The 20,253-nt window shown below is 36.4% G+C and overlaps 2 protein-coding genes and 1 long non-coding RNA gene across 10 annotated transcripts in view; 2 read left to right on the top strand and 1 right to left on the bottom strand.

Moving 5' to 3' along the window:
• The window catches only part of ASB5 (ankyrin repeat and SOCS box containing 5), a 38,407-nt gene extending 34,381 nt beyond the window's left edge, over positions 1-4,026 (top strand). For all 6 annotated transcript variants that reach the window (XM_062618839.1, XM_062618983.1, XM_062618910.1 and 3 more), the window contains 2 exons: positions 1,924-2,115; positions 3,414-4,026. In XM_062618839.1, coding sequence (XP_062474823.1) covers positions 1,924-2,115; positions 3,414-3,541 — 320 coding nt within the window. In that variant the 3' untranslated portion in view covers positions 3,542-4,026. The remainder of the gene's footprint in view (positions 1-1,923; positions 2,116-3,413) is intronic.
• A 2,500-nt stretch (positions 4,027-6,526) lies between these two features.
• On the top strand, positions 6,527-8,478 carry LOC134166355 (uncharacterized). Its single transcript, XR_009965846.1, has 2 exons — positions 6,527-8,069; positions 8,108-8,478. It is a non-coding gene; the product is annotated as an uncharacterized LOC134166355 (long non-coding RNA).
• WDR17 (WD repeat domain 17) overlaps positions 7,679-20,253 on the bottom strand; it is a 58,086-nt gene continuing 45,511 nt past the window's right edge. For 2 of the 3 annotated variants that reach the window (XM_062620602.1, XM_062620425.1), the window contains exons 22-30: positions 19,304-19,443; positions 16,880-16,900; positions 15,806-15,917; positions 14,931-15,072; positions 14,739-14,841; positions 13,756-13,857; positions 11,516-11,611; positions 11,146-11,329; positions 7,679-9,453 (exon numbers count right to left, since the gene is read on the bottom strand). In XM_062620602.1, the coding sequence (XP_062476586.1) occupies positions 9,334-9,453; positions 11,146-11,329; positions 11,516-11,611; positions 13,756-13,857; positions 14,739-14,841; positions 14,931-15,072; positions 15,806-15,917; positions 16,880-16,900; positions 19,304-19,443 (1,020 nt within the window). In that variant the 3' untranslated portion in view covers positions 7,679-9,333. The remainder of the gene's footprint in view (positions 9,454-11,145; positions 11,330-11,515; positions 11,612-13,755; positions 13,858-14,738; positions 14,842-14,930; positions 15,073-15,805; positions 15,918-16,879; positions 16,901-19,303; positions 19,444-20,253) is intronic. The other variant, XM_062620518.1, reaches the window with a different exon arrangement.

Genomic DNA, 20,253 nt, shown 5'->3' with positions numbered 1-20,253 from the left:
CTGGGTCTTTCATCATTTTTGTGGCATAACAAGCATATTAAGGAAAAAGGAAGTATGACCAATAAGAACAGATGTTCTAGTAGATGCAAATTTTTAGCATCTACTACTGACAGCTTTGTAGGTGTTCATTTTCTGTAGGAAAAACAAAGGTTAAAAATTGGCTTTTGAGAAAACAAGTTTTTACAGTAATGTTTGAGCTTTCAGCAGAACTTTTTTTAGCAATGTAGTCCCACCATTTTTCATTTTTCAGCATGTTCTAATAGATCTTTTTACAAGGCATAGAGACCTAAGGCATTTGATCCCGAAGTTCACATTATTTATTTAATCAATGGGGAAGAGATGTTGGAGGCTCACTCTATTTCAGCACAAGTCCAGGAATACAACTAGCATAGCTAAAGGATCATCTGCTGTGTTTCAGGTAACGACACAAAAGGCTTTTGTGTCCTGCAGCACAATGTGTGAAAATGTATATGTGAATAATTACAGACTTGCCATCATTGCATTGGAATTGTTTTCCTAGTTAACTGCAGGTTATTTAAAACTTAAGCAAGCAGTTAAATTGTCTCACATTAAGTCATTTTTGTGTCATAAAGTCTCCTTTATGTGATTAACTGTCCTGTGTCATGATTTTTATATTTAAGAGCCACAGAGGTATAATTAGTGTATTTGGGATTCAAATACTACCATACATTAAAAACAGTAACAGAAGGACATATTCTACACTCATTGGTAGCCTGAATTAGAAAAGAGTATGTAAATTGCAATATAAGTAAACCACTTACGTGAGTCTGAATTTTTTCTCATTTCATCAATTTGTAAGGATGTATTGGAAGTTGAAAAGCAAATAGACAGTGAAATAGGCAAGAGAATAATACAGTGGAGTTGTTTCCAAATTGTTAATACTGAGAACAGTGGGTTATTCAGACTTCAATTCTAATTGCCTGTCCTGTGATATTATTATTTTACCCAAATAGGAATTAAAAAGGCAAAAAGTATTGATTAAGGGAGAAAAGTTGGTACAGAAGCCAATATTTGGTCTCAGAAGATTAGTAAATCTCTCTTAAGGAGTCTGGGTTTTTCTTCTAGAGTAGTCTTAGAAAGCTGTTCAGCCAACCTCAATTTTAGGTGATTATCATCTTGCCTATAAAGGAAATCCTTTCATACTGGCTAGTTTTATTTAACTCTTCTATGGACAATTTTTTCTGGAATATGAGTGCATTACTGCAAAATAATGTAGTCCATTTTAATTTAATATAAGTTACCAATTCCTTATTAATATAAAAGTGTAATAATTGCAATTTTGTGGATTAGGAGAATGAATGGTTTGGGTTTTTTTTCACTATTGGCTTTCTTGACTTAATTAAAATTAAGTTCTTTATAGAAAAATCCTTGATAATGGTTGAATGAGATGAGAATCTATTGCAAACCCTTTGCCAACTTCAACACATGAAAAACTGTAAAGCATCCATGTTACACTCCTTACTGAGTTGGTGTACTTACAAAAATATAAATACTACAGTTTAGTGATCATTTTTGTAGACTTAAATAAGGAAAGTGTATTTTTATGTAGTGCAAATATTCTTAAACATGTACAAAATGTACTTTTTTTATAATTAGGGCAACAATGATGCTCACATGACCTAATCTGATTTTTGTTTTCCTTTTATTTTTGTGAAGTATTTTCCTTTGAAACCTGGTTGTGCTTAAGTAATATAAAACCTAGGATAAGTGTACGGGTTCAAAACAATCCACTGATATGATTAGCTACATTGCTATGTAACAAAATTAATGAGGTGGCTAACTTCACTGTGAGGTTCTAGCACAGTGGGTGGTTTTTTTTGTTTGTTTTGTAATATCATCTTTACTCAATGACAATTGTAATTAATCTCTTCTTACATCTCCTTATGTGCATCTGCCCACCAGGTGCCAATGTGCAGAAAGGAAAGCACTTGGAAACCCCACTCCATGCTGCTGCCCAGCATTCTAGTACAGAGATTGTAAACTTACTCCTTGAATTTGGGGCAGACATAAATGCCAAAAATACAGATTTTGAGAGGCCTGTCGATTTAGCTGCTCCAAGCAGTTTAGTGGAGAGAGTGCTTCTCCTCCATGAAGGTAAGATTGACATGTGTCTTTTGTATTCTTAAAAACAATCCCCTCCCCCCACCACAGAAAAAAACACCAACAGCCCAAACAGCCCATGTTACAGAAGCTAATGCTGCGCTTCATGAAATAATCAAGTAAATTCCATTCTGACTATGAAAATACCCAGTAATATTTAGTCTCTGGACAGAGACTGTTGACCAAGCAGCACCCAAACTTTTACAAGCCAGAAAAGCATCTTCTTATGTTTACTAGGTGATACATTAAAGCTATATTTTTATTGGCTGTTAGAGACCTTTTCTTGTTAAAAAGAAAATTTCCATTTCAGATGAAAAATATATTTAGTCTTGACCAGCTATCCCAATAATTTTAAAAAGGTATTTTTAAATGCATGTAAAGCAGTTTATTTTGATAGTAGGCAAAAAGTTTCATTTTCTACATTTTCTTTGCTGTTTTATTAATACGTGAAAAGTAGTTGCTGGCACTTCAGAGTCCTTCAATACTCTTGAGGCCTGTTGCCTTAGAGAGAATATCCCAAAGGGAACTGTATTTGTTCAGACTGACCTATGTGCAGCATAAAAATAAGTTAAAAGGTGGGATATAAGCAGAGGAACTATTGCAGTAACTGTGGACATGTCTTTAGAGGTAGCACTGATTAATGATTTTCTCCAGTCTGAATGCTGTTAAAAAGGAAAAAAGCTCTAAAAACATTTGGTTATCAGAAAATTATCAAGGTCAGGAGGATTTTTAAAAGCCACAGCAAACATGTTAGAAGTGAAAATGAGGTGACATGGAATGCATGTGGGTTTATTTCCCAGGGAAACACAGCAATGTGTTCATCTTGAGGGAGTGGGGGCTTAGAGGGACAAAGGTGTGATCATGAGCTAGTAAGTGCAATAAACATGGTCCAGGATCTTGGGGCATTTTCCCTACTTATGTGTGTTGCTATGATGTGTTGGCTGTGCAGCTGTAGTGCTGTAGCAATTATTTCACCTGCCGTATGAATAAAAAATATAAAAAATACAATTTCCAAAGTTGCTGACATGTTAACATATTTTCTGGGAACAGGTTTTTAATTTAAAAACACAGATTTGCTGACCTGACTGCTTTTTTTGAGTGTTTGTCTGATTATAAATAAGGCTTCGGCAGTCCCAGTATTTATCTTTGAAGGCAAAAATGCCATGAAGAAAAAGGACAAATTTGCAAAATGTGGACTTTTTTTTAGAAATCCCATTATTGTGCAAGACTGTTGTAAAACAAGTACTGGCCTTCACACCTGTATGATTATATCCTGTCTTTTTTGCTTGCAGCCACACCATCTTCTCTTTGTCAGCTCTGCCGATTATGTATCCGAAACTACATAGGAAGAGCTAGACTGCATCTTGTCCCGCAACTCCAGTTGCCAACCATACTGAAGAATTTCTTACAGTACAGATAACAGAGTAACTAACCTTTATGAACATGAATAACAAGTACTTCTTTCTGTTTATTGTATGTTTTACCTAAAAAACTGCTGGGCAGAAAAATGCCTTTTACATATTACTTAAAAAAATGTGTCTTTGACAGCTGGTGTTGGTATAAAATAATTGGGAACCATTCAGCAACTGGTACCAAGGTGCTATTAAGGCTGAATTGAATAAGTGTGCTCATACTGGGGGGGGGGGGGAATGATTGTATAGCTTTAGCTTAACACTTACTAAATAGCTTTAGTGCTGTTAATTTTAATTGTATTTACACTTCTAAGATCTGTTTGACACATCTGAAACATTAAGAGTTTCTTCATTATTATATGTTAAGTCTGTCCAGTTGGAGTCATTATTTTATCTGTTTTTAAATTTCCATTGTTTGTGTACCTAAAAATACTTGATGACAGGTGCACTATATATGCATTGTTAAAAATAATAATAAAAAAAGTTAATTTTTTTCTTTTTCTTTATATAGAAAATTCATTAATGAATGACAGAGAGTGAGAAACTTCCTTTATTTCCTCCTGACTGTGCTGTGAATTGGAATTATGCTGCTGTGAACATAACCAGAGTTTTTTCAGCCACACACTCTTTTGTGGTGGGGTGACCCTGGCTGGATGCCAGTATCCCACGAAAGAAGAGAATATATAATGAAAGGCTCATGGCTTGAGATAAGAATAGGGAGAGATCACTCACTAATTGCTGTCACTGTTTATCACCAATGAAATCAGAGTAGGATAATGGGAAATAAAACCAAATCTTAAAATCACCTTCCCCCCACCCCTCTCTTTTTAGGATTAAATTCATTCTAATTTTCAATACCTCTCCCCCATTAGTCCTCCACAAAATTCTCCAGTATGAGCCCTTCCCACAGGCTTTAGTTCTTCGTGAACAGTATGGGTCTATTTCACAGGGTGCCTCCTTCAGGAACAGGCTGCTCCAGCGTGGCTTCCCCACAGGGTCACAAGCCCTGGCAACAAACCTGCTCCAGCCTCTGCTCCTCTCTCCATGGGCCTACAGGTCCTACCGGGAGCCTGCTCCAGCATGGGCTTTCCATGGGGTCACAGCTTCCTTTAGCCATCTCCATGCTCCAGTGTGGGCTCCCCCGTGCTGCACATGAATATCTGTTCCTCTGTTAACCTTCATGGGCTGCAGGGGACAGCCTGCCTAACCACCGGCTGCACATACCCTTGCATGGTGACAATTGCCAGTTGTGTCAAAAAAGGTGGCACGACTACTCCAGCTAAATGCAGTACTCCTTTCTGTAGGCTTTTCATTTGGCCTTTGAGAACAGATTACTTCCTCAGTGACTGATACTCAATTCCTGCAAACCAAAGCATGAGATGCTTGAAAATTTATCACTTGTCCTTTGTGATTCACCCTCTTCCATTCCTTTTCAGTGACTCAGTATTTATGTTCCTACTGGAAAGATGCTATGTGAGGAACTAACTATAGAGGAAGTTTCCACAAAGAAGAATGCTAACTTAGTTGCTAAATTATATCCACCTAATAAAATGTAGCTCTCTGACACTTGCCCTCATTAAAAGTAATCTTCATTTGTTTCTGTTCTTTGCAAATACTCTATTGAGGGCATTTTCTAGACTCCCTGTAAAAGACAGGCAGATGCAAGTAAGAGGAACTGCTTAGGAGTCCATATTGTACATACTCTGGAGCAAGTTGGGTGGTTTTGGTTTTCAGCCAGAAGCTAATAATTTGTGGTTTTATGTACAATACCAGTGCCATGTATTACTTCATGAAACACCAAAGTGCCAAGCCAACTATGGCACTGTTGACCTTTTCTATGTAGAATGAGATCATTTGACCCTCACCTTCCTTCAGGTGTGGCGTAGCACTTCTCAAGTTTGAGTTGGGAAAAACTCAGAAAACAAAGCTCTCCCGTGTTCTCTACAGTAAGATTAGTTTTCAGCAAGCAAGGCTGCTCTGCAAAGCACGTGTTCCAAACAAAACTAGATGGTGTTAGAAGTTTTGCTGAGTCACATCAGAGTCCAAGCCATCTCATCACAAATGGGTGTGTTCATGCTCTCATGGCATCTGCAATGTCTGTTCCCACCATTTCCACTGATCCTTGCCACCATCCAGAGAGCAAACAAGACCATCTTGAGAGTCCACAGGCATGTGGCACTACTTTCTCAATTACACAGAACAGTAGGCTAGCTTGACGAGTAACCCAGAACTAGTTTACAGGAATATTATGACCTCAATCTCAGGCAACATGTAGCTGTCAACATAATGTTTAATCTGTGTTTACCAGATAATGATGTGAAAATAGAGTCACTTTGGCAAGCTGAGCCAAGCCCCATAGGGCATCACTTCTGTTACATAGTAACAGGAACAAACAAAATCTTGAATGGATGTTGTCCCTGTGCAGGACTATGTACTGGAACGGGTCTCCCGCAGATCGGACAGCTAATGTTGCATACCAAAGATACATAGGAACAAAATACCTGACACAAGTGTTCATCTGGTAACATTCTTTCCCCAAACCAATCCCTTTAGCCAGAAATGAAAGCAAGGAAACAGGCTTGTTAGTATTCTCACAGAGGTAAAGAAGAAGGGCATTCTGATGGGGCTCTTAATGCTGAATTGTTAGTATGAAATAAATGTTAAGTAACATATTAAAATATTAGGAACTAGGATCTGAAACAAACATTGAACCATGTCTGAGCACTGTTAATGACTACTACAGCACAAAGGAGCTTTCTTTACTAGCTGGAGTACCTCTTATTACATGAACTGTTTAATAGATACAAGTAAATAATAAAATAATAAATAAAAAATAGCAAGTATTTATTTTCAGAAAAATTAACGTAGCACAAGACCTCAGTTCTCAAGAAACCCAACTGTGACATGCTGTGGGTGTACGACAAGCACCCCAGGGACACACAAAAACGTTACCGCTCTCAGTGGCTCAGGAAACAGACGGAATATCATTTGCCGTGTGCTTGCCGCCCCTGCCCGCCCGCGGGCCCTGAGGGAGGGTACGGGAGGGGAGAGCAGCTCCGTCCGGTCCCACCAGCCCGCATAGCTACCACCAGCAGCGCCCGCGCCGCCCAGTCCCCTGCCTCGCCGCGGCCGATGCCGGGAGGCGGTGAGGGGCTCCCCGCAGGCCGCAGCGGGTACCTGGGGTGGCAGACGCTGCCGCGCTACGGCCCCAGACACAGCGCGGAGGGGAGCGGAGCTCGGCAGCTGCTCCCGTGCGTTCACGGTCAAATTTGGTTTCCCGTTACGAGTCTCTCACACGAGCGCAGCCTGTGAAGCTTATAAACATGTCGGTAATGTTCGTCAGAAAATGGATTGGATTTTGTACCGATAAAGCAATGTTAAACTTAACTGAGATTTAATAGTAAATTGAAAGCACTAGCTGCAGAGCTTGATCGTCTTCATTCAAACAGAAATATGACTTTTACAAGAAGAGTCAAACAACCGTTTGAAGACAAAGAATTCTTTAATGTTAAGGGGAAATAACTATTTGACTAGCTGTGTGCGACAATGGAGTCACATGTTGAACAACCTGAACTTATTTTTGAAGATGAAGAATCTATATTTTGACAGTTGCAAACACAGTTGTAGCAGTAGACACAATTACAACCTTTTCTGCATGTTGCCCTCACTCACTACATGGGGTACCACCACCTTAAAGAAAACGCAGCCTTATTTTAGTCACAACCTGATGGATTCCCAATGCAAAAAAGTGCCTTTTGACTTAAGATTTGTATTTCACACATGAAAGCATTCTTAACCCTCACTGTCTAATTTAAAGATGGAGTACATTTGTCTAAGGTTCCACGTTAAGGCACAATTTATGCACAACAAATTGATGCAGTTATACTACGTAATTTAAACTGTTAAAAATCTGCTGCTAAAAATCCTTAGGATGCAGCAAAATATTTTGAATATAGTAGAGTGGCAGCTGAGTCAATCCTTCAGATCCCAATCATCAGCCATGGGGCTGCATTTGTGGCTCTTACCATTGCTCTCCAAGTCTGTATTAACAATTTCTGCATACAAGGTTGTACAATTTATGTGCTAAAAGATAACTAGTCTTTCATTCGACAGAAGCAACACATCAGATACTGCCTGCTGGAAAATTATTTCAAAAACTATGAATTTTTATTTCAGAAATCAAACTTTCATTCCCCAACTTCCCAGTGTTAATGAAAGGAAAACATTTTCCAAACAACACCTGCAAGAAGTAAAACATTCTGTTCCAGCATCCAAGCATATACAGAAATGTTTTTGTATAGGTTGCAAAACAACTAAGCTTGTTTTGCCCTGCCCAGTATGTTCAGAAACCAGAAACCAGAAATAATAGCCTAGGACATCAACAGAATGAATTCTTAACTTTTTTTTTTAAGGGGGGGGGGGGGGGAAATCAAAATGATTTTTTAAATTTCTAATCTCCTTTCCACCTTTCCAGCATGGTGGCATTGTTATATCCAGTTAAATGAGGGCATTACTTACCTATATATTGAAGATTTTGTTCAATACGGCCTGCAAAAGGAGACCATTACTTCCAGCTTTACCACAGTTTCTCTAGAAATGGTTCTGCCAGTTTTCAATTTCTACTTCTTTCAATTTTATGTATCTAGCAGGATTTCAAAAATTATTTTAAAGCAGCAAAAAATCTAACAACAGACAAAGCAGATTTCTGCTTATGTGCCATCAATTAAGCTAAGAAAGAATAGTATAACCAAGGCATCTTTTCTACAGGCAATTCTGATTATAAGATGTAATAATAAGAATAATTATTAATAAGAATAAGATTTGTCTTATGATTAAATTCCATACTACACACAGCTTTAAAATTTAAATATTCTTAGTATTCTATTGCCAAAATTTTCTTTCCTTTTGAGCAGAGCTTTAATAAATAAAAATATATGCAGACGTATATTCTTCTGGTCTTTCACACTATATGTATAACTAATATAAAATGTAAAAAGAAAACAGGTATTTTTAATGTATATAACATTTAAATAATTTCAATACATTTGCTCTTTGTTCCTTACAAACCCTTTGTTTAAAAAAAATAAATAAAATTTAGAAATAGATTTTATCTTCCCATGAAAGTATAAGGGGGACAGTTGCAAAAATGAACTTGCTAGAAAATAGAGTTTTATAATCTAGGTAGTCAAACCTGTCAAAAGAAAACATTATTAAACATCTTTATACTCTTATTAAAGCACAATAACTAAGGGATGAAAAAATTATCTGTTATAGAATCCTGTGTGCAAAACCTAGTTTAAATTAAAAAGGAGAACACCATGTATGAAACAGCCACAGGATTCCAGTTAGTTTAAAAACAGGTTGCAGTTCCCAACAATAAAGTCATTCTATTATGTACTTGAAATTATGTATTTGAAAGTGAGTTTATGGATATCACAGTTTGTTACCAATATTTTGATAACATGCTGATAGTTGCTTCCTTTCTTTACAAGGCTTCTGTTTACACAGAGCAGGCTGAAATATGTCTGTACTGTCTGACAACAACATTCTTACTTAAAAAAAAGACATGGCTGTCTATGTAGTTAGTTCTTTCTTTGGATTCTTAAATAACTTTTTCTTTGGATTATCAACAAACTTTTGTATAGAAACCCTTATTCTCATTTTACAATTGTCAAAGTACAAGTAATTTCCCTTCCAGAGGAGTCAACAGCCATGTTTCTGTCCTTTGACAAGGATGAAATAATTATTAACCCTCAGGGTGGTATTTTAAGCACTACAAAGTACAGAGGAAAACACCTCATCAAAATGGGTTAAGTCGTACTCCTGTTCCTAGTGGTGAAAAAGGATTCACTTTGGCCCACATCAAAGCATCATTCAGTGAAATAGCAGATTTGCCATCTTCAAGGAAAAACACCGGACCCTGCACAGCAAAAATATTTGGGGAGGGAAATTAAAATAAAGTATGCATGAATTGTGTAAAGGCTACCACAACAGCAAGCACATTTTGTTTTACCTGAGAAGAACATGAAAACCTGATTTACAGCTATCATCTACATTCATGGAAAAAATTGTACCCCACCAACTTAAAGCTTTGGCAATAGTTACACATTATAAACCCAGTGAACTTGTTATATTTCAAATTTGGAGACCCAACATTTCATAACCCTTAAGTTTTCAGTTTGTTTTTTAATAATTGTGGTATTTCATATGTTTGGCAATTATTCCAGAGTTAAATTTAGCCTGAATTAGAAACTGAGGTAACACCTTTTTTTTTTTTTCCCTTCAAAATACTGTACATATTTTATTGTGTCTGTCATTATCTGTACTGATCTGTGTGTTTACCCATATGTCAAAAAAAAAAAAAAAAAGCCTCCATGAATTGCTTGAAAGCACGAAGTCTATGGAATAATTTCAAATGTTCACTATGAAAAGGACAAAATATGGAAGAGCTATTTGGTAGTTTCTTCATTCAACAATATATGGTCTCAAAGCTGCAATTCCATTTAAGTGCCTTCTTAAATAGTTATGTTCTCTGAACTCGCTACATAAAATTAGTAAACCTACTCAATTAGGCTACTATACCTTTGTATTAGCGAAGAGATTTGTGAGCTGATCTGCATGTCTAAAGCAATGGCTCCTAATGGTCACTAATCCAGAAATAAGGATATTGTAGATGACAAGTTGATGACACCATATTTGCTATTCTTGTTGATTTGATTATGACAATGGCAGCTTTATGTGGCTCTTAGCAAATGCTGAGAGTATAGCATAGCCAGAGACCACTGGTCTAATGTGGAAGTGTAGGCAGCAAGCGTTTTTTTAGACTTGATGGTGTGCAGTTGTGAATCTTGTTTACCTCAAAAATCCCTCTAGCATTCTGCAATCTCCAATTTCTGATGCAGAACTATCCCTCTTAATCCCTGAGCAACCCTGTTACTCTTTGAGCTGGCATCTTGTACTGGGCAGAGGAAATATGCTCAGCCTCAGGTCAGACAGTAAATTCGTACTGAGGCACTGTCTGGAGATAGGAGCCTGAAAGCAGTATTTTCAGGCTGTGTCAATTTTCCCCTTATGGAAATGACAACATATACCAAAGAGGTATTAGAAGGACTAGTATGATTTGATCATAAAGCCCTATGTGAGTGATGAATAAATATATTTGAATATTTAGTCTAATATCTGGCTTTAATTAATCGTGAATTACAAGTTTCACAGTGTGCATTTCTATAATGATAAATACCAACAAAAGAATGATGTTAGTATGTGGTTGAAGATACATAATTTCCTGCGTTTTTATTCAAGCTGTGGTGGGGCAGTAGGCAATAAGCTAAATGCACTTTAGACAGAACATTTGGCAAAGGAAATCTGTCTTTCTCAGGGAAATTAAAAAGTTTTGCATTGGGAAACTGGGCAATTATTTGATTGGACAATTCTTTATGCAGCCTTTCTTCTATAGCAGGTGCTAGCACTTGTCCTCTTTAACTTCTGCTACTGTGACAACAGGGAAAACATTTTTCTCCCAGATGACAGAAGAGACCTTAGATTTATGGCAAGCTCACAACTGGTCAATGATATCACTGAGAAAGAACACCTCAGCTCTCTGAAACCATACCTGTATCCTTAGCCCTGTCAAACAAGAGATGTGAACATCTGAATGACTAGGAAGATTTGATCCAGTGACGCAGTCCGGCCCAACCATTCCTTTCAGAGGCTCCTCTTGTATTCGTGATACAAGTATAGAATATACCATTCTCTGCGATTCAGATGGTGGGGTGCATGGCAATTCACTGGTAGGCCTATGAACAAGAGACACTTGTTTTTCAACTATACATCTTAGTTTGTGTTAGAAATTAACAGCCACAAAGTACTATTTTTTTTACATTCATATTCAGATTTTAAAAAGGAAATAAACACTGCATTTACAACTTAACAGTTAAATACTAGTAGTCTCATTGCTGGTAATTTTATATTTTTCCACCTACTTGTTTAACTGAGTACAAGCTCTCCATGCATCTAGTTCCTCAGAAAGCTGTTCAATTTTCAAAGGTACAGATACTTCCCGTCTTTTCAAAAGCTGACTAAAAAAGAATGCAAGTAATTAAAGTCTAAATTAATTCTAACAACAAACATTTTCTTAGAAGAAAACCAAGATAGACAGTAGTAATATAAAACTATTGTTTACTGGATATAGAAATAAATTTATGAAAATAAATTGATCCTTCACAATAATCACTATATTAAACCTTAGAAACATTAAATTACTAGATATAAAAGTATACATTTTAATTTAAGTTTGTTTTTAATAATCCCTATTTACACCTTATTTAAGCTTATCTTTAATTAGCTCTGTTTTTTTTTTCTTTGAGGCCATTCTTATTTTAAGGTTATATGCATTCTTATTTCTTAGTAATGACAACTTTACTAAAATTAAGGACCCATTTTGCCTATCTATAGCAGATATGATAAAAATACAGCTAGAGAACCACGGTTCCACACATGCTCTGAGAGAGCCTTGTTTCACCTGATTACTGTGGAAAACAGTTTCAAAATCCCTGCAGTGAACAGTTATTATCTGACCTAATTCAGCAAATTTGCATTTGTGTTGGGATGCCTTAAAAATGTCCAGCTTAGCATGCAAGTGTCCAGTAAGTTTAAGATGGGATGGAATCTAAAAATCTATGAATCCTGAAAACATTGGGCAATGTGAGGAAAAAAAATAGAGCAGTACTGTTCTGAGAAAAACTTATAGCTGACAGCCAAAGTATCACTTGCATTTTATGTTGCTGCTTTCCATAAATATGATGGCTCAGAAAAGCAAAAAAAGTAAACAGACTTTTTCCTTTTCCCTGTCCTCTCATCAAGTTTCAGAGATGTGTATGGCTAAAAGGAAAGGAGTGCTGCCAAGACATCTGATGGAGAGGAGTCAAAGAAAAGGGGCAAACACATGGTTTTAAGACATGATAAATTTATATTAATTATCCTTGTTGGGCAATTCTAATAAAATAGCATGAGATGTAGAAAAGGTCACAATTCTATTAAGGTGTGAAAGGACTGGACAACATATATGCAAAATTTATTACAGATGAAGAGATAAATGAGTGAAATTGTCAACAAAACTACAGTGGTTCGACAGAGCAGCCAGTGGAGCCATAACAGCAAGAACAGTGCCAACACAGCTTGCGCTATAAAAGCGGGGACATCTTGGAGCTCGCCTTGCTATCCAGCAAGTCAGGCAACAAAAGCAAGAGGATCTGACAGTCCCAAACTGTGAGGGAGAAATAGAAGTTAGTCAGCTGGAGATTAGCATTGTTACCAAACCAGACAGGAAGACTAAGCAATCCTGGTTATACTCTGAGGAAGAAATACTGAAGTATTGTATATAAGCCTATTGTATTTACCAGATAAGATAAAGATTATTGATTTTAATCTTTCTCCTTCTGAGTGTGGTCAGCTCAAGTCAAGTGTATCGAGTGAAATCAAGTGGGTCAGATTGAGTAGGGTCAAGTGGATTGTGCCAAACCAGACCTGCCTGGGTCAAGCCAAGTGGGCCAAGTCGGATCACATCAAGTGGATTGGGTAAAATCAAGCCAAGTCCATTTATATCAAGTAGGTAAGATCAAGTCAACTGGGTCAGGATGAGCTGGTTCAAGTCAGCCAAATCTAGTCAGGTAGGCCTACATAGGTGACTGGCTGGGGATGAGCTGGGCCAAGAGGGCAGGACCAGGACAGGTCAAGTATATTAATACCTGAGAGTATTAGCTCACTGAGTAACAGAAAGTCAGATCAGGTTTCTTGGTGGGAATCAAGCTAGTACACAGTCATGAACTCTAAATTCAAAGCCTGTCCTTGCTGCCACCAAGGAAGTCTTGGTCTACACATAGATACAAAATTAGAACTGTTACCATCAACATATACTCGTGCATGGAGCTAATGCTGAATACTCATCTACTTCTAAAAATTTTTTTTTTTCTTAGAGAATTAAGAGTTTGACTGAAATCTGGTATTCATAACTTGTTTCATTACCTCAGAAACTTCTACATGTATAATTCATAAAGAAAATAAGAAAGGTTATATATTCAGGCTTGGCTATACCCTTATAAGAGACCTGTAAACATTTGGGTTTTTTCTGGGGGGAGGGGTAGTGTGAAAGAATTGGGGATCATGTATAGCATACGTCATAATAGGGACAGATTTCTCAGTGTTACTGAAAACACAGTATTACCTTGTATACTCATAAAGTGCAGGTACAATGCTGTTGTACTGTCTTCTGATAGCAAGTAAAGCACCAATGTAACCACACAAAATCAGCAGCTCATTCCGAAATCTGTAAACAGACCAAGTATTAATCATGAATAACAACAAGCATTCGCAAAAGATACTCATATTCAAATTATAATCATGAAACCTAATTTATCCATCCATCTTTTGTGGAGAAACTATGTTTGTTGATTATGCTTACTTTCTGTGTGATGTAATTGTTAAAACAGACTCCATTTGCTTTATATTGATATCAATTATTAAATTTTAAATAGCATGTACAACTCATAGGTTATTAATATTAAGCACAATAATGTGAAGTTACAAAACCAACATCACTCAAACCTTTCCGTAAACTTTAAATGTAAATAAAATTGCCCTATTTATTAGTGTGGACTTCAGTTTTACCAAGTTTCCCAACAGGCCACAGTTAAGAGTTAAGCTTTTTGCTTCTTTAGTTCTTCACAAGTATACTTGTGTAGGCACCCAGGCCCAGCTTCGATCACCTGTCATAAAGGTGAACCACAGCCATCCAACTACTTTAGAGTTAATTTTGAGAGTGGTAGCTCATATTTCCTTAACACTTTGACATTAAAACTTGCATTGTGTGGTATCCACTGATCTTTTTCCTCAGAAAACTGAAACCAGAGTGAGATTCTTCTGACCAAAGTGAGATTCTTCAGTTATGACCAACATCAATTCACCTATTAGAAATGTCCCACAGAAGAAGTGAAATATCTTTTTTCTTCCTGTTAAATCCTGAAAATTTAGGAAAATTCCATATTCTATTCTCCAGATTTGGAACTAGCCTGCTTGCCAAATTTTCTTTTTTTACCTCTTCTGGTAAAAAAAAAAATACACCAACAGTGCGCAATTATGTTTTTTTTTAATTCCAAACATTTCTTTTAATGGAAACTCCAGTTTTATAAGTAAGGAAAATATACTCACTCACTACATTTATGCAACACTAATCGTTCAGTGCGTATATAACTTAGAAGATCAAGATATGGACAGATGGAATCTAAAGTCCAATCTGAGCCACAAAGTTGCTCTGTTGAAAAATAGAAATAAAAGATACCTCAGGAGGCAAACTATACAAATGACTTATGTGCTAAAAGTTTTCTTCACCCAAACACCTACCTTTCACATACTGAATGCCAATAGGGAGAGCCTTTTCAGGTTCTGTGCTTAATAGATAGTATTTTATAGTTTCAAATATATCCCCATCAGCCTGAATTGTCTCTGCCAACCTCATACATTCTTCTACATCAGGAAAATTACACTGGAAAACAAAGATTTTGCCAAAGAATTATTGCAGTGTTCAAACAATTCTCTAAGATGCAGAGAAATACTGAAGTTTGCACATAGCAATAAGATCAAACTCTCTGAAAGAAGAGTCATTGTTTGAAGGACAAACTGCCTATAATGCACATTATGCAAGCCATCTAGACCAGAGAACACCACATGAGGAGAAGGTTCTCTAATTTTAATTTAAGCACTATCAGTTTCCGTTGCTAATGTTGTTTTTGTTTGGCTTTGTTTTTTTTTCAACTTTTTATTACTGCTTAATAGAGTTGCAGTCTGAGTTGAACCTTAAGGTCATTCATGGAGCAGACCCTGCTGCTGCTGAAGAGGAAAGGCAGCATTTAAGGAGACAACAGACAAGATGAAAACCAATTCAGGCTAGTACAGAAAGCTGATCTGCCAAGACATGATTAGGCTGCACTTCAGTGTTGAGGAGGTGATAAATCTGAAGACCACAACCTGCTTCAGGAAGTAACCTCTGTCATGGAAAGATGGCACAAAGAGTAGAATTAAAGAATTAAAGTTCTTCTTGTGCAATACTGAAAATAAAAATTAAGACTAAAAGAGAAAAAAAAATACACAAAAAAGGATAAGACTGTTAGTGACAAATTTACCCAACAGATTTATTTGACCCTAAGTTTTCTAAAATTTGTAAACAAATCAATACATAACCTCTTGTTAGCATTCAGGCAAATTCTTTTTCATTGTACCTTTTCATGCAGGTCATTGATTTCTTCTGTGCATCCAGGATAAAAAGCACATAGCTTTGCTAACTGCAGTTTATTATCAGGAATCACCATAAGAAGATCAACTGCTAAATCCCTGCACAAACAAAAGATGATACATAGTTACTCTTGATGGTTTGTAACAGGAGGAAACTGCTTTCTCTTTTACATTACTTTTAGAAATAAGTATTTACTGAAAAAAAAATGAAATATATATAATTCCAGAGAAGAGCAGAAACAACCTCAGTCTCCAAGACTATTTTGGTGCAATAAATGAGGCTTTTTTTTGGGTAGTTATGAGTTTTATTTTTCTGTTGCTTTAGTTCATTGAATTAAAGAGCTGTGCAACCTAAAGCATCAGAACCACCTCAAAGTGAGAGGGAAGAATATGTGAGCAGGGACGGGAAGGGAAAGTAGGACCCATCCAGTCTTGAAAGAAGGGAAGATGTTTATGTGGCTCTGTCATGAAACCATCCTCAAACTTTAGGGTTTCTAGAACTCCATGATATCATCATAAAGCATCTCTTAGTCATCCAGAATGGCTAGTGCTCCTATGACATTACAAAAGAGATTACATGATACATGAAAAGAATGTGATCTTTCTGAAAGGAAAATTGTGTTTTAGAAAACTGACATTTCTGAAACACTCCTAACTTTTTACCATTGTTACTCCCTCCCTGACACAACAAGCAGCTGAGGGAAAAAACAAAAAATATTAGGAAATTGTTTTGAAACAATTATTTTACTGAGCTTTTAATAACTGGTTATGCTGGTTGTTCTGTGACTTCTATTCATGTAGGCATCATTTCTCCTGTGACCCACAGACTGACTTGCCTCTGTGTAAGGCATAAAGCTCCTACTGAATCCCCCTGGATGTTCAGGATGTGGTCTTTGGCTTAAAAATGTTTGAGCAAGCCACTGTCCAATATTTCCAACTGCTTTCTATCCACTTTCAAGTATTGATTGCACTTAAAAAATTAGAACACTTAGTTTAAGCTCATTTTTAGCATTAGTAAAGTCACAGGTTTTGAAATCTCTTTTGATAAACAAACAAAATACCTGTATCCAAGTGATGGAAAGCTAAAAAGAAGACATTGAAACAGTAATAAACAAAACTTTGGTTTGTATTCTTAATTTACAAAGGAAAAATCCAATGGAAAATAACTAAACTACAACAGCAAATCTAAGGGTCAGGTTAACTGACCTTAACAACAAAAGAATAGCTTTCCATTGCCTTTTGACAACCTAAAGAAGCTAATGCCACAAGGTCTTCGGAAAACCCGTTATACTATTACCATGCAAAAACCACTTTTCCAAGTTACAGAAAGGCTTTTTCAGTATATAGAATATTTCACAAGTTTTAAAACTATTTTCAAGATCAGTTACTCACATGGACTCATCCTCACAGGCAACTTAAACTTTTTTAAAAACTAATAGAAATTTTTCAGCCAAAACCATGAAATCAAATATTTACCCAAGGAAAAAAAAAATAAAAATCTAAAGCCCTCATATAATGGCCTACTAATGGTGTTACATGGAGTTTTTAAGAATCAAACTGAAAACACGGTCAGTATAAAGAACAAAATCAGGTTGCTGAGTCTGCATATGTGGAATTCAGTGTCTTCAGTAAAATACTGTTAGCCTTCTGAATAGCAGAAGATTGATTTTAACCATATTTAGATGCTAAGCACAAATGAAATGAAAATGTTGTTCTTAAAACACTCACACATTTTCCCAAGGCTGTAGATTTGGAAAGATCGGGAAGGGCATGATTTTTTTTTTTGTTTTGATTTTATATTTTAGAGCATTTCTAAAAAAAAAACCCAAAACAAACAAAACCCCCATACCACTAAACCCCAAAATACATTTCACCAATAACTGATTTCATTATTAACTCATTAAGGTCCTTTTGGTATTCCTTGAGGCATCTACAATTAAGTGTGTCTCTACAATGGAATGTTTCAAATTGATGGATATCCCTAAGCATAACAACTAGTAAAAACAAAAAGGGAGCCCTTCAATATCAGAGGGCCTTGCACTCAAGCTTCTCCATACATGAACTTATACATGCAGTGGCCCAAGTGGTATTATGTTGTGCCAGTATCTCTTTATTACAGAATATGAAGAGATTCAGGGTTCTCTAACCTTTTCCTACAGAACAGAAAAATATGCTGTAATGGCTGCAAATCAGAATGCAGGATTGCAGGGTATAGCTGTGATAGGTGTTCAGTATAGCATATGAAACCCACTGAAAAATCCAAAAGTAGACTTAGGCAATATGCAATTTTATCACATGTACCCATGTCGACTTCAGTGTACACACGCATAAGTTTGCAGAAGCTTTATGTACATAAGCATAAATACCATACTATTATTTGTCATACACTGAGATCAGAACTACCTTTTGTTATGCAACTGGAAAAAATATACACTGTTTTTCTCAACTCTATATTCAGTGCTTCCTATCAGAGGCTACATAAAAAACACTCTTCACAATGAAGGCAGGGAGATCAGAGGAAGAGTTTCAGAGACTTTAAATGCTGCAGAATGGAGTTTACAAAAGAACCCTGTTAGAACTGGTGCAATGCAGAAATGCTAAATCATTGTAAAACCAAAGCAGCACATTGTCCACTACTTATTTTACCTTTTTCTAAAATACTTCCTTGTCTAAGGCAGCCTAAAAGCTTTGTAAAGATGAGTTCCTCTAGGTTTCTCTTAGATACTTAAGCAAATAATTCTGTGGCAGAAAAATTGATGCTTAATTGCAGTATCTGTTTATACACGCATTTTCTATGAAATGTTAATTCTGAAACACCTGTACAGATGCCAAATATACCTTAGAAAGATTTCCTGCTTTTCACTGGTACACAAAAACACAGACCAAAACTGTGTCCTTCAAAGTAAAACCACTACGAGAAGGAAAAGAAAATTTAGCAAAGTTTCCCCTATACGCAACAGATAAATTACTTACTCTTGCAGAATTAAATAGTAATCCCATTTTATCCTTACATCTTGTTAGCTATCTTGTATTCCTGAAATCAATATAAAATTCCTCACCCTCATAGATTTTTATATTTTTCAATCAAGCACTCAAAAATCACCTCACAGATCCCACTTAAGCTTCTGTTCTTTTTGACTTTTTAATTCAGTTGTAGTTTTACTTTGTCCAAAAGAGCCATTTTTACTCAGTGCAGACTAGGACTTGCAATGCTACCCATTGCCCAAGCACCTAGGAATCTTTTTTCAGTGGGTTTCATACTATGTTTGATAAGGATTCTTCTCTCATTTACACCACATATAATGTATTCTGAGATTAAAGCAGAACATTTATATGCCCTGTACTTCAAAGGTCTAATATAGTAATTCTTATTGAACCTATCCATGGTAGAGTTTGGTGTCTATAACACTTTCAGTATGAAACACCTTTATTATTTTGTTGGGGGTGGGAGGAAAGAAATCTTCTTTGGATTAAGAAATTCTTACCATGTTGTTACTGTCATACATTTTCTTGCTAGTAATTCTAGGGCATAATGTGTTGCTTGTGCTGCACTTTCTCCTAAGACAGTACCCACACTGATTGCCAGCTCCAGTTCATTTCCACGAATCAGGTTTGTCATCGCAAGCTTGTTCAATGAAAAAATTATATCAGCAAGGGACACAAGCATTTTTTGGGATTCACCATGTTGAGCATACGACATTCATTTATGAGACTGCTTTTTGTAAAGGATAAAATAGGCATTAATTAAAGCAACTCTATACATAATTTGGGTCTCTTAAATGAGTAAATAATTGTGCACCATGTGTTAATCAGCTTATAAATAACCAAACAGATTTACTTTAGCAGAACCTTTTTTTATGCAACCAAAAATATTACATAAATATTACACCTAAAAAGCATGACAACAATTCCTTCTAGTCTTAAGTAAGGACACTAGGTTTCACAACATGTTATTTCCTCTCTTCTGATGAAAGAAGACTCAAAAAAATCAAAGCCAACCAAACAAAAAAATAAACCAACTAAGGACTCTCCTATTCTTACCCTCTCTGGTCAGCTGGAGTTGCTGATGGGCACAGCATAATATTAAACAGAAAGACACTACACAATGACTTGAAATACGTCTATTTTGAAATACAGGCAATGACAGATTATTGATTTCTCTCTTAACAGCCCATTATGACAGAATTCTACTCATCTGGAGGGATAGAGGAGGAAAAACATTGAGTCAGCAACAACAAAATCTAGGGAGAATAAGGGGAAGAAACTATTTTTAAAACTACAAAAAGAGAGAGAAAATTCTAATTAAAAGTTTCCTATGTGTCACTGGTTCCTACATAGACTTTTTCCTACAGTAGTGAGGCACTGGAACAGGTTGCCCAAGGAAGTGTGAATGCCCCATCCCTGCCAATGTTCAAGGCCAAGCTGGACAGGGCTT

This window comes from Pezoporus occidentalis, unplaced genomic scaffold (genome assembly GCF_034315485.1).
Source record: "Pezoporus occidentalis ecotype Australia unplaced genomic scaffold, CSIRO_AGI_Poc_V1 ctg1, whole genome shotgun sequence".
NCBI lineage: Eukaryota > Metazoa > Chordata > Aves > Psittaciformes > Psittacidae > Pezoporus > Pezoporus occidentalis.
This window is presented reverse-complemented; position numbering and strand designations above follow the sequence as displayed.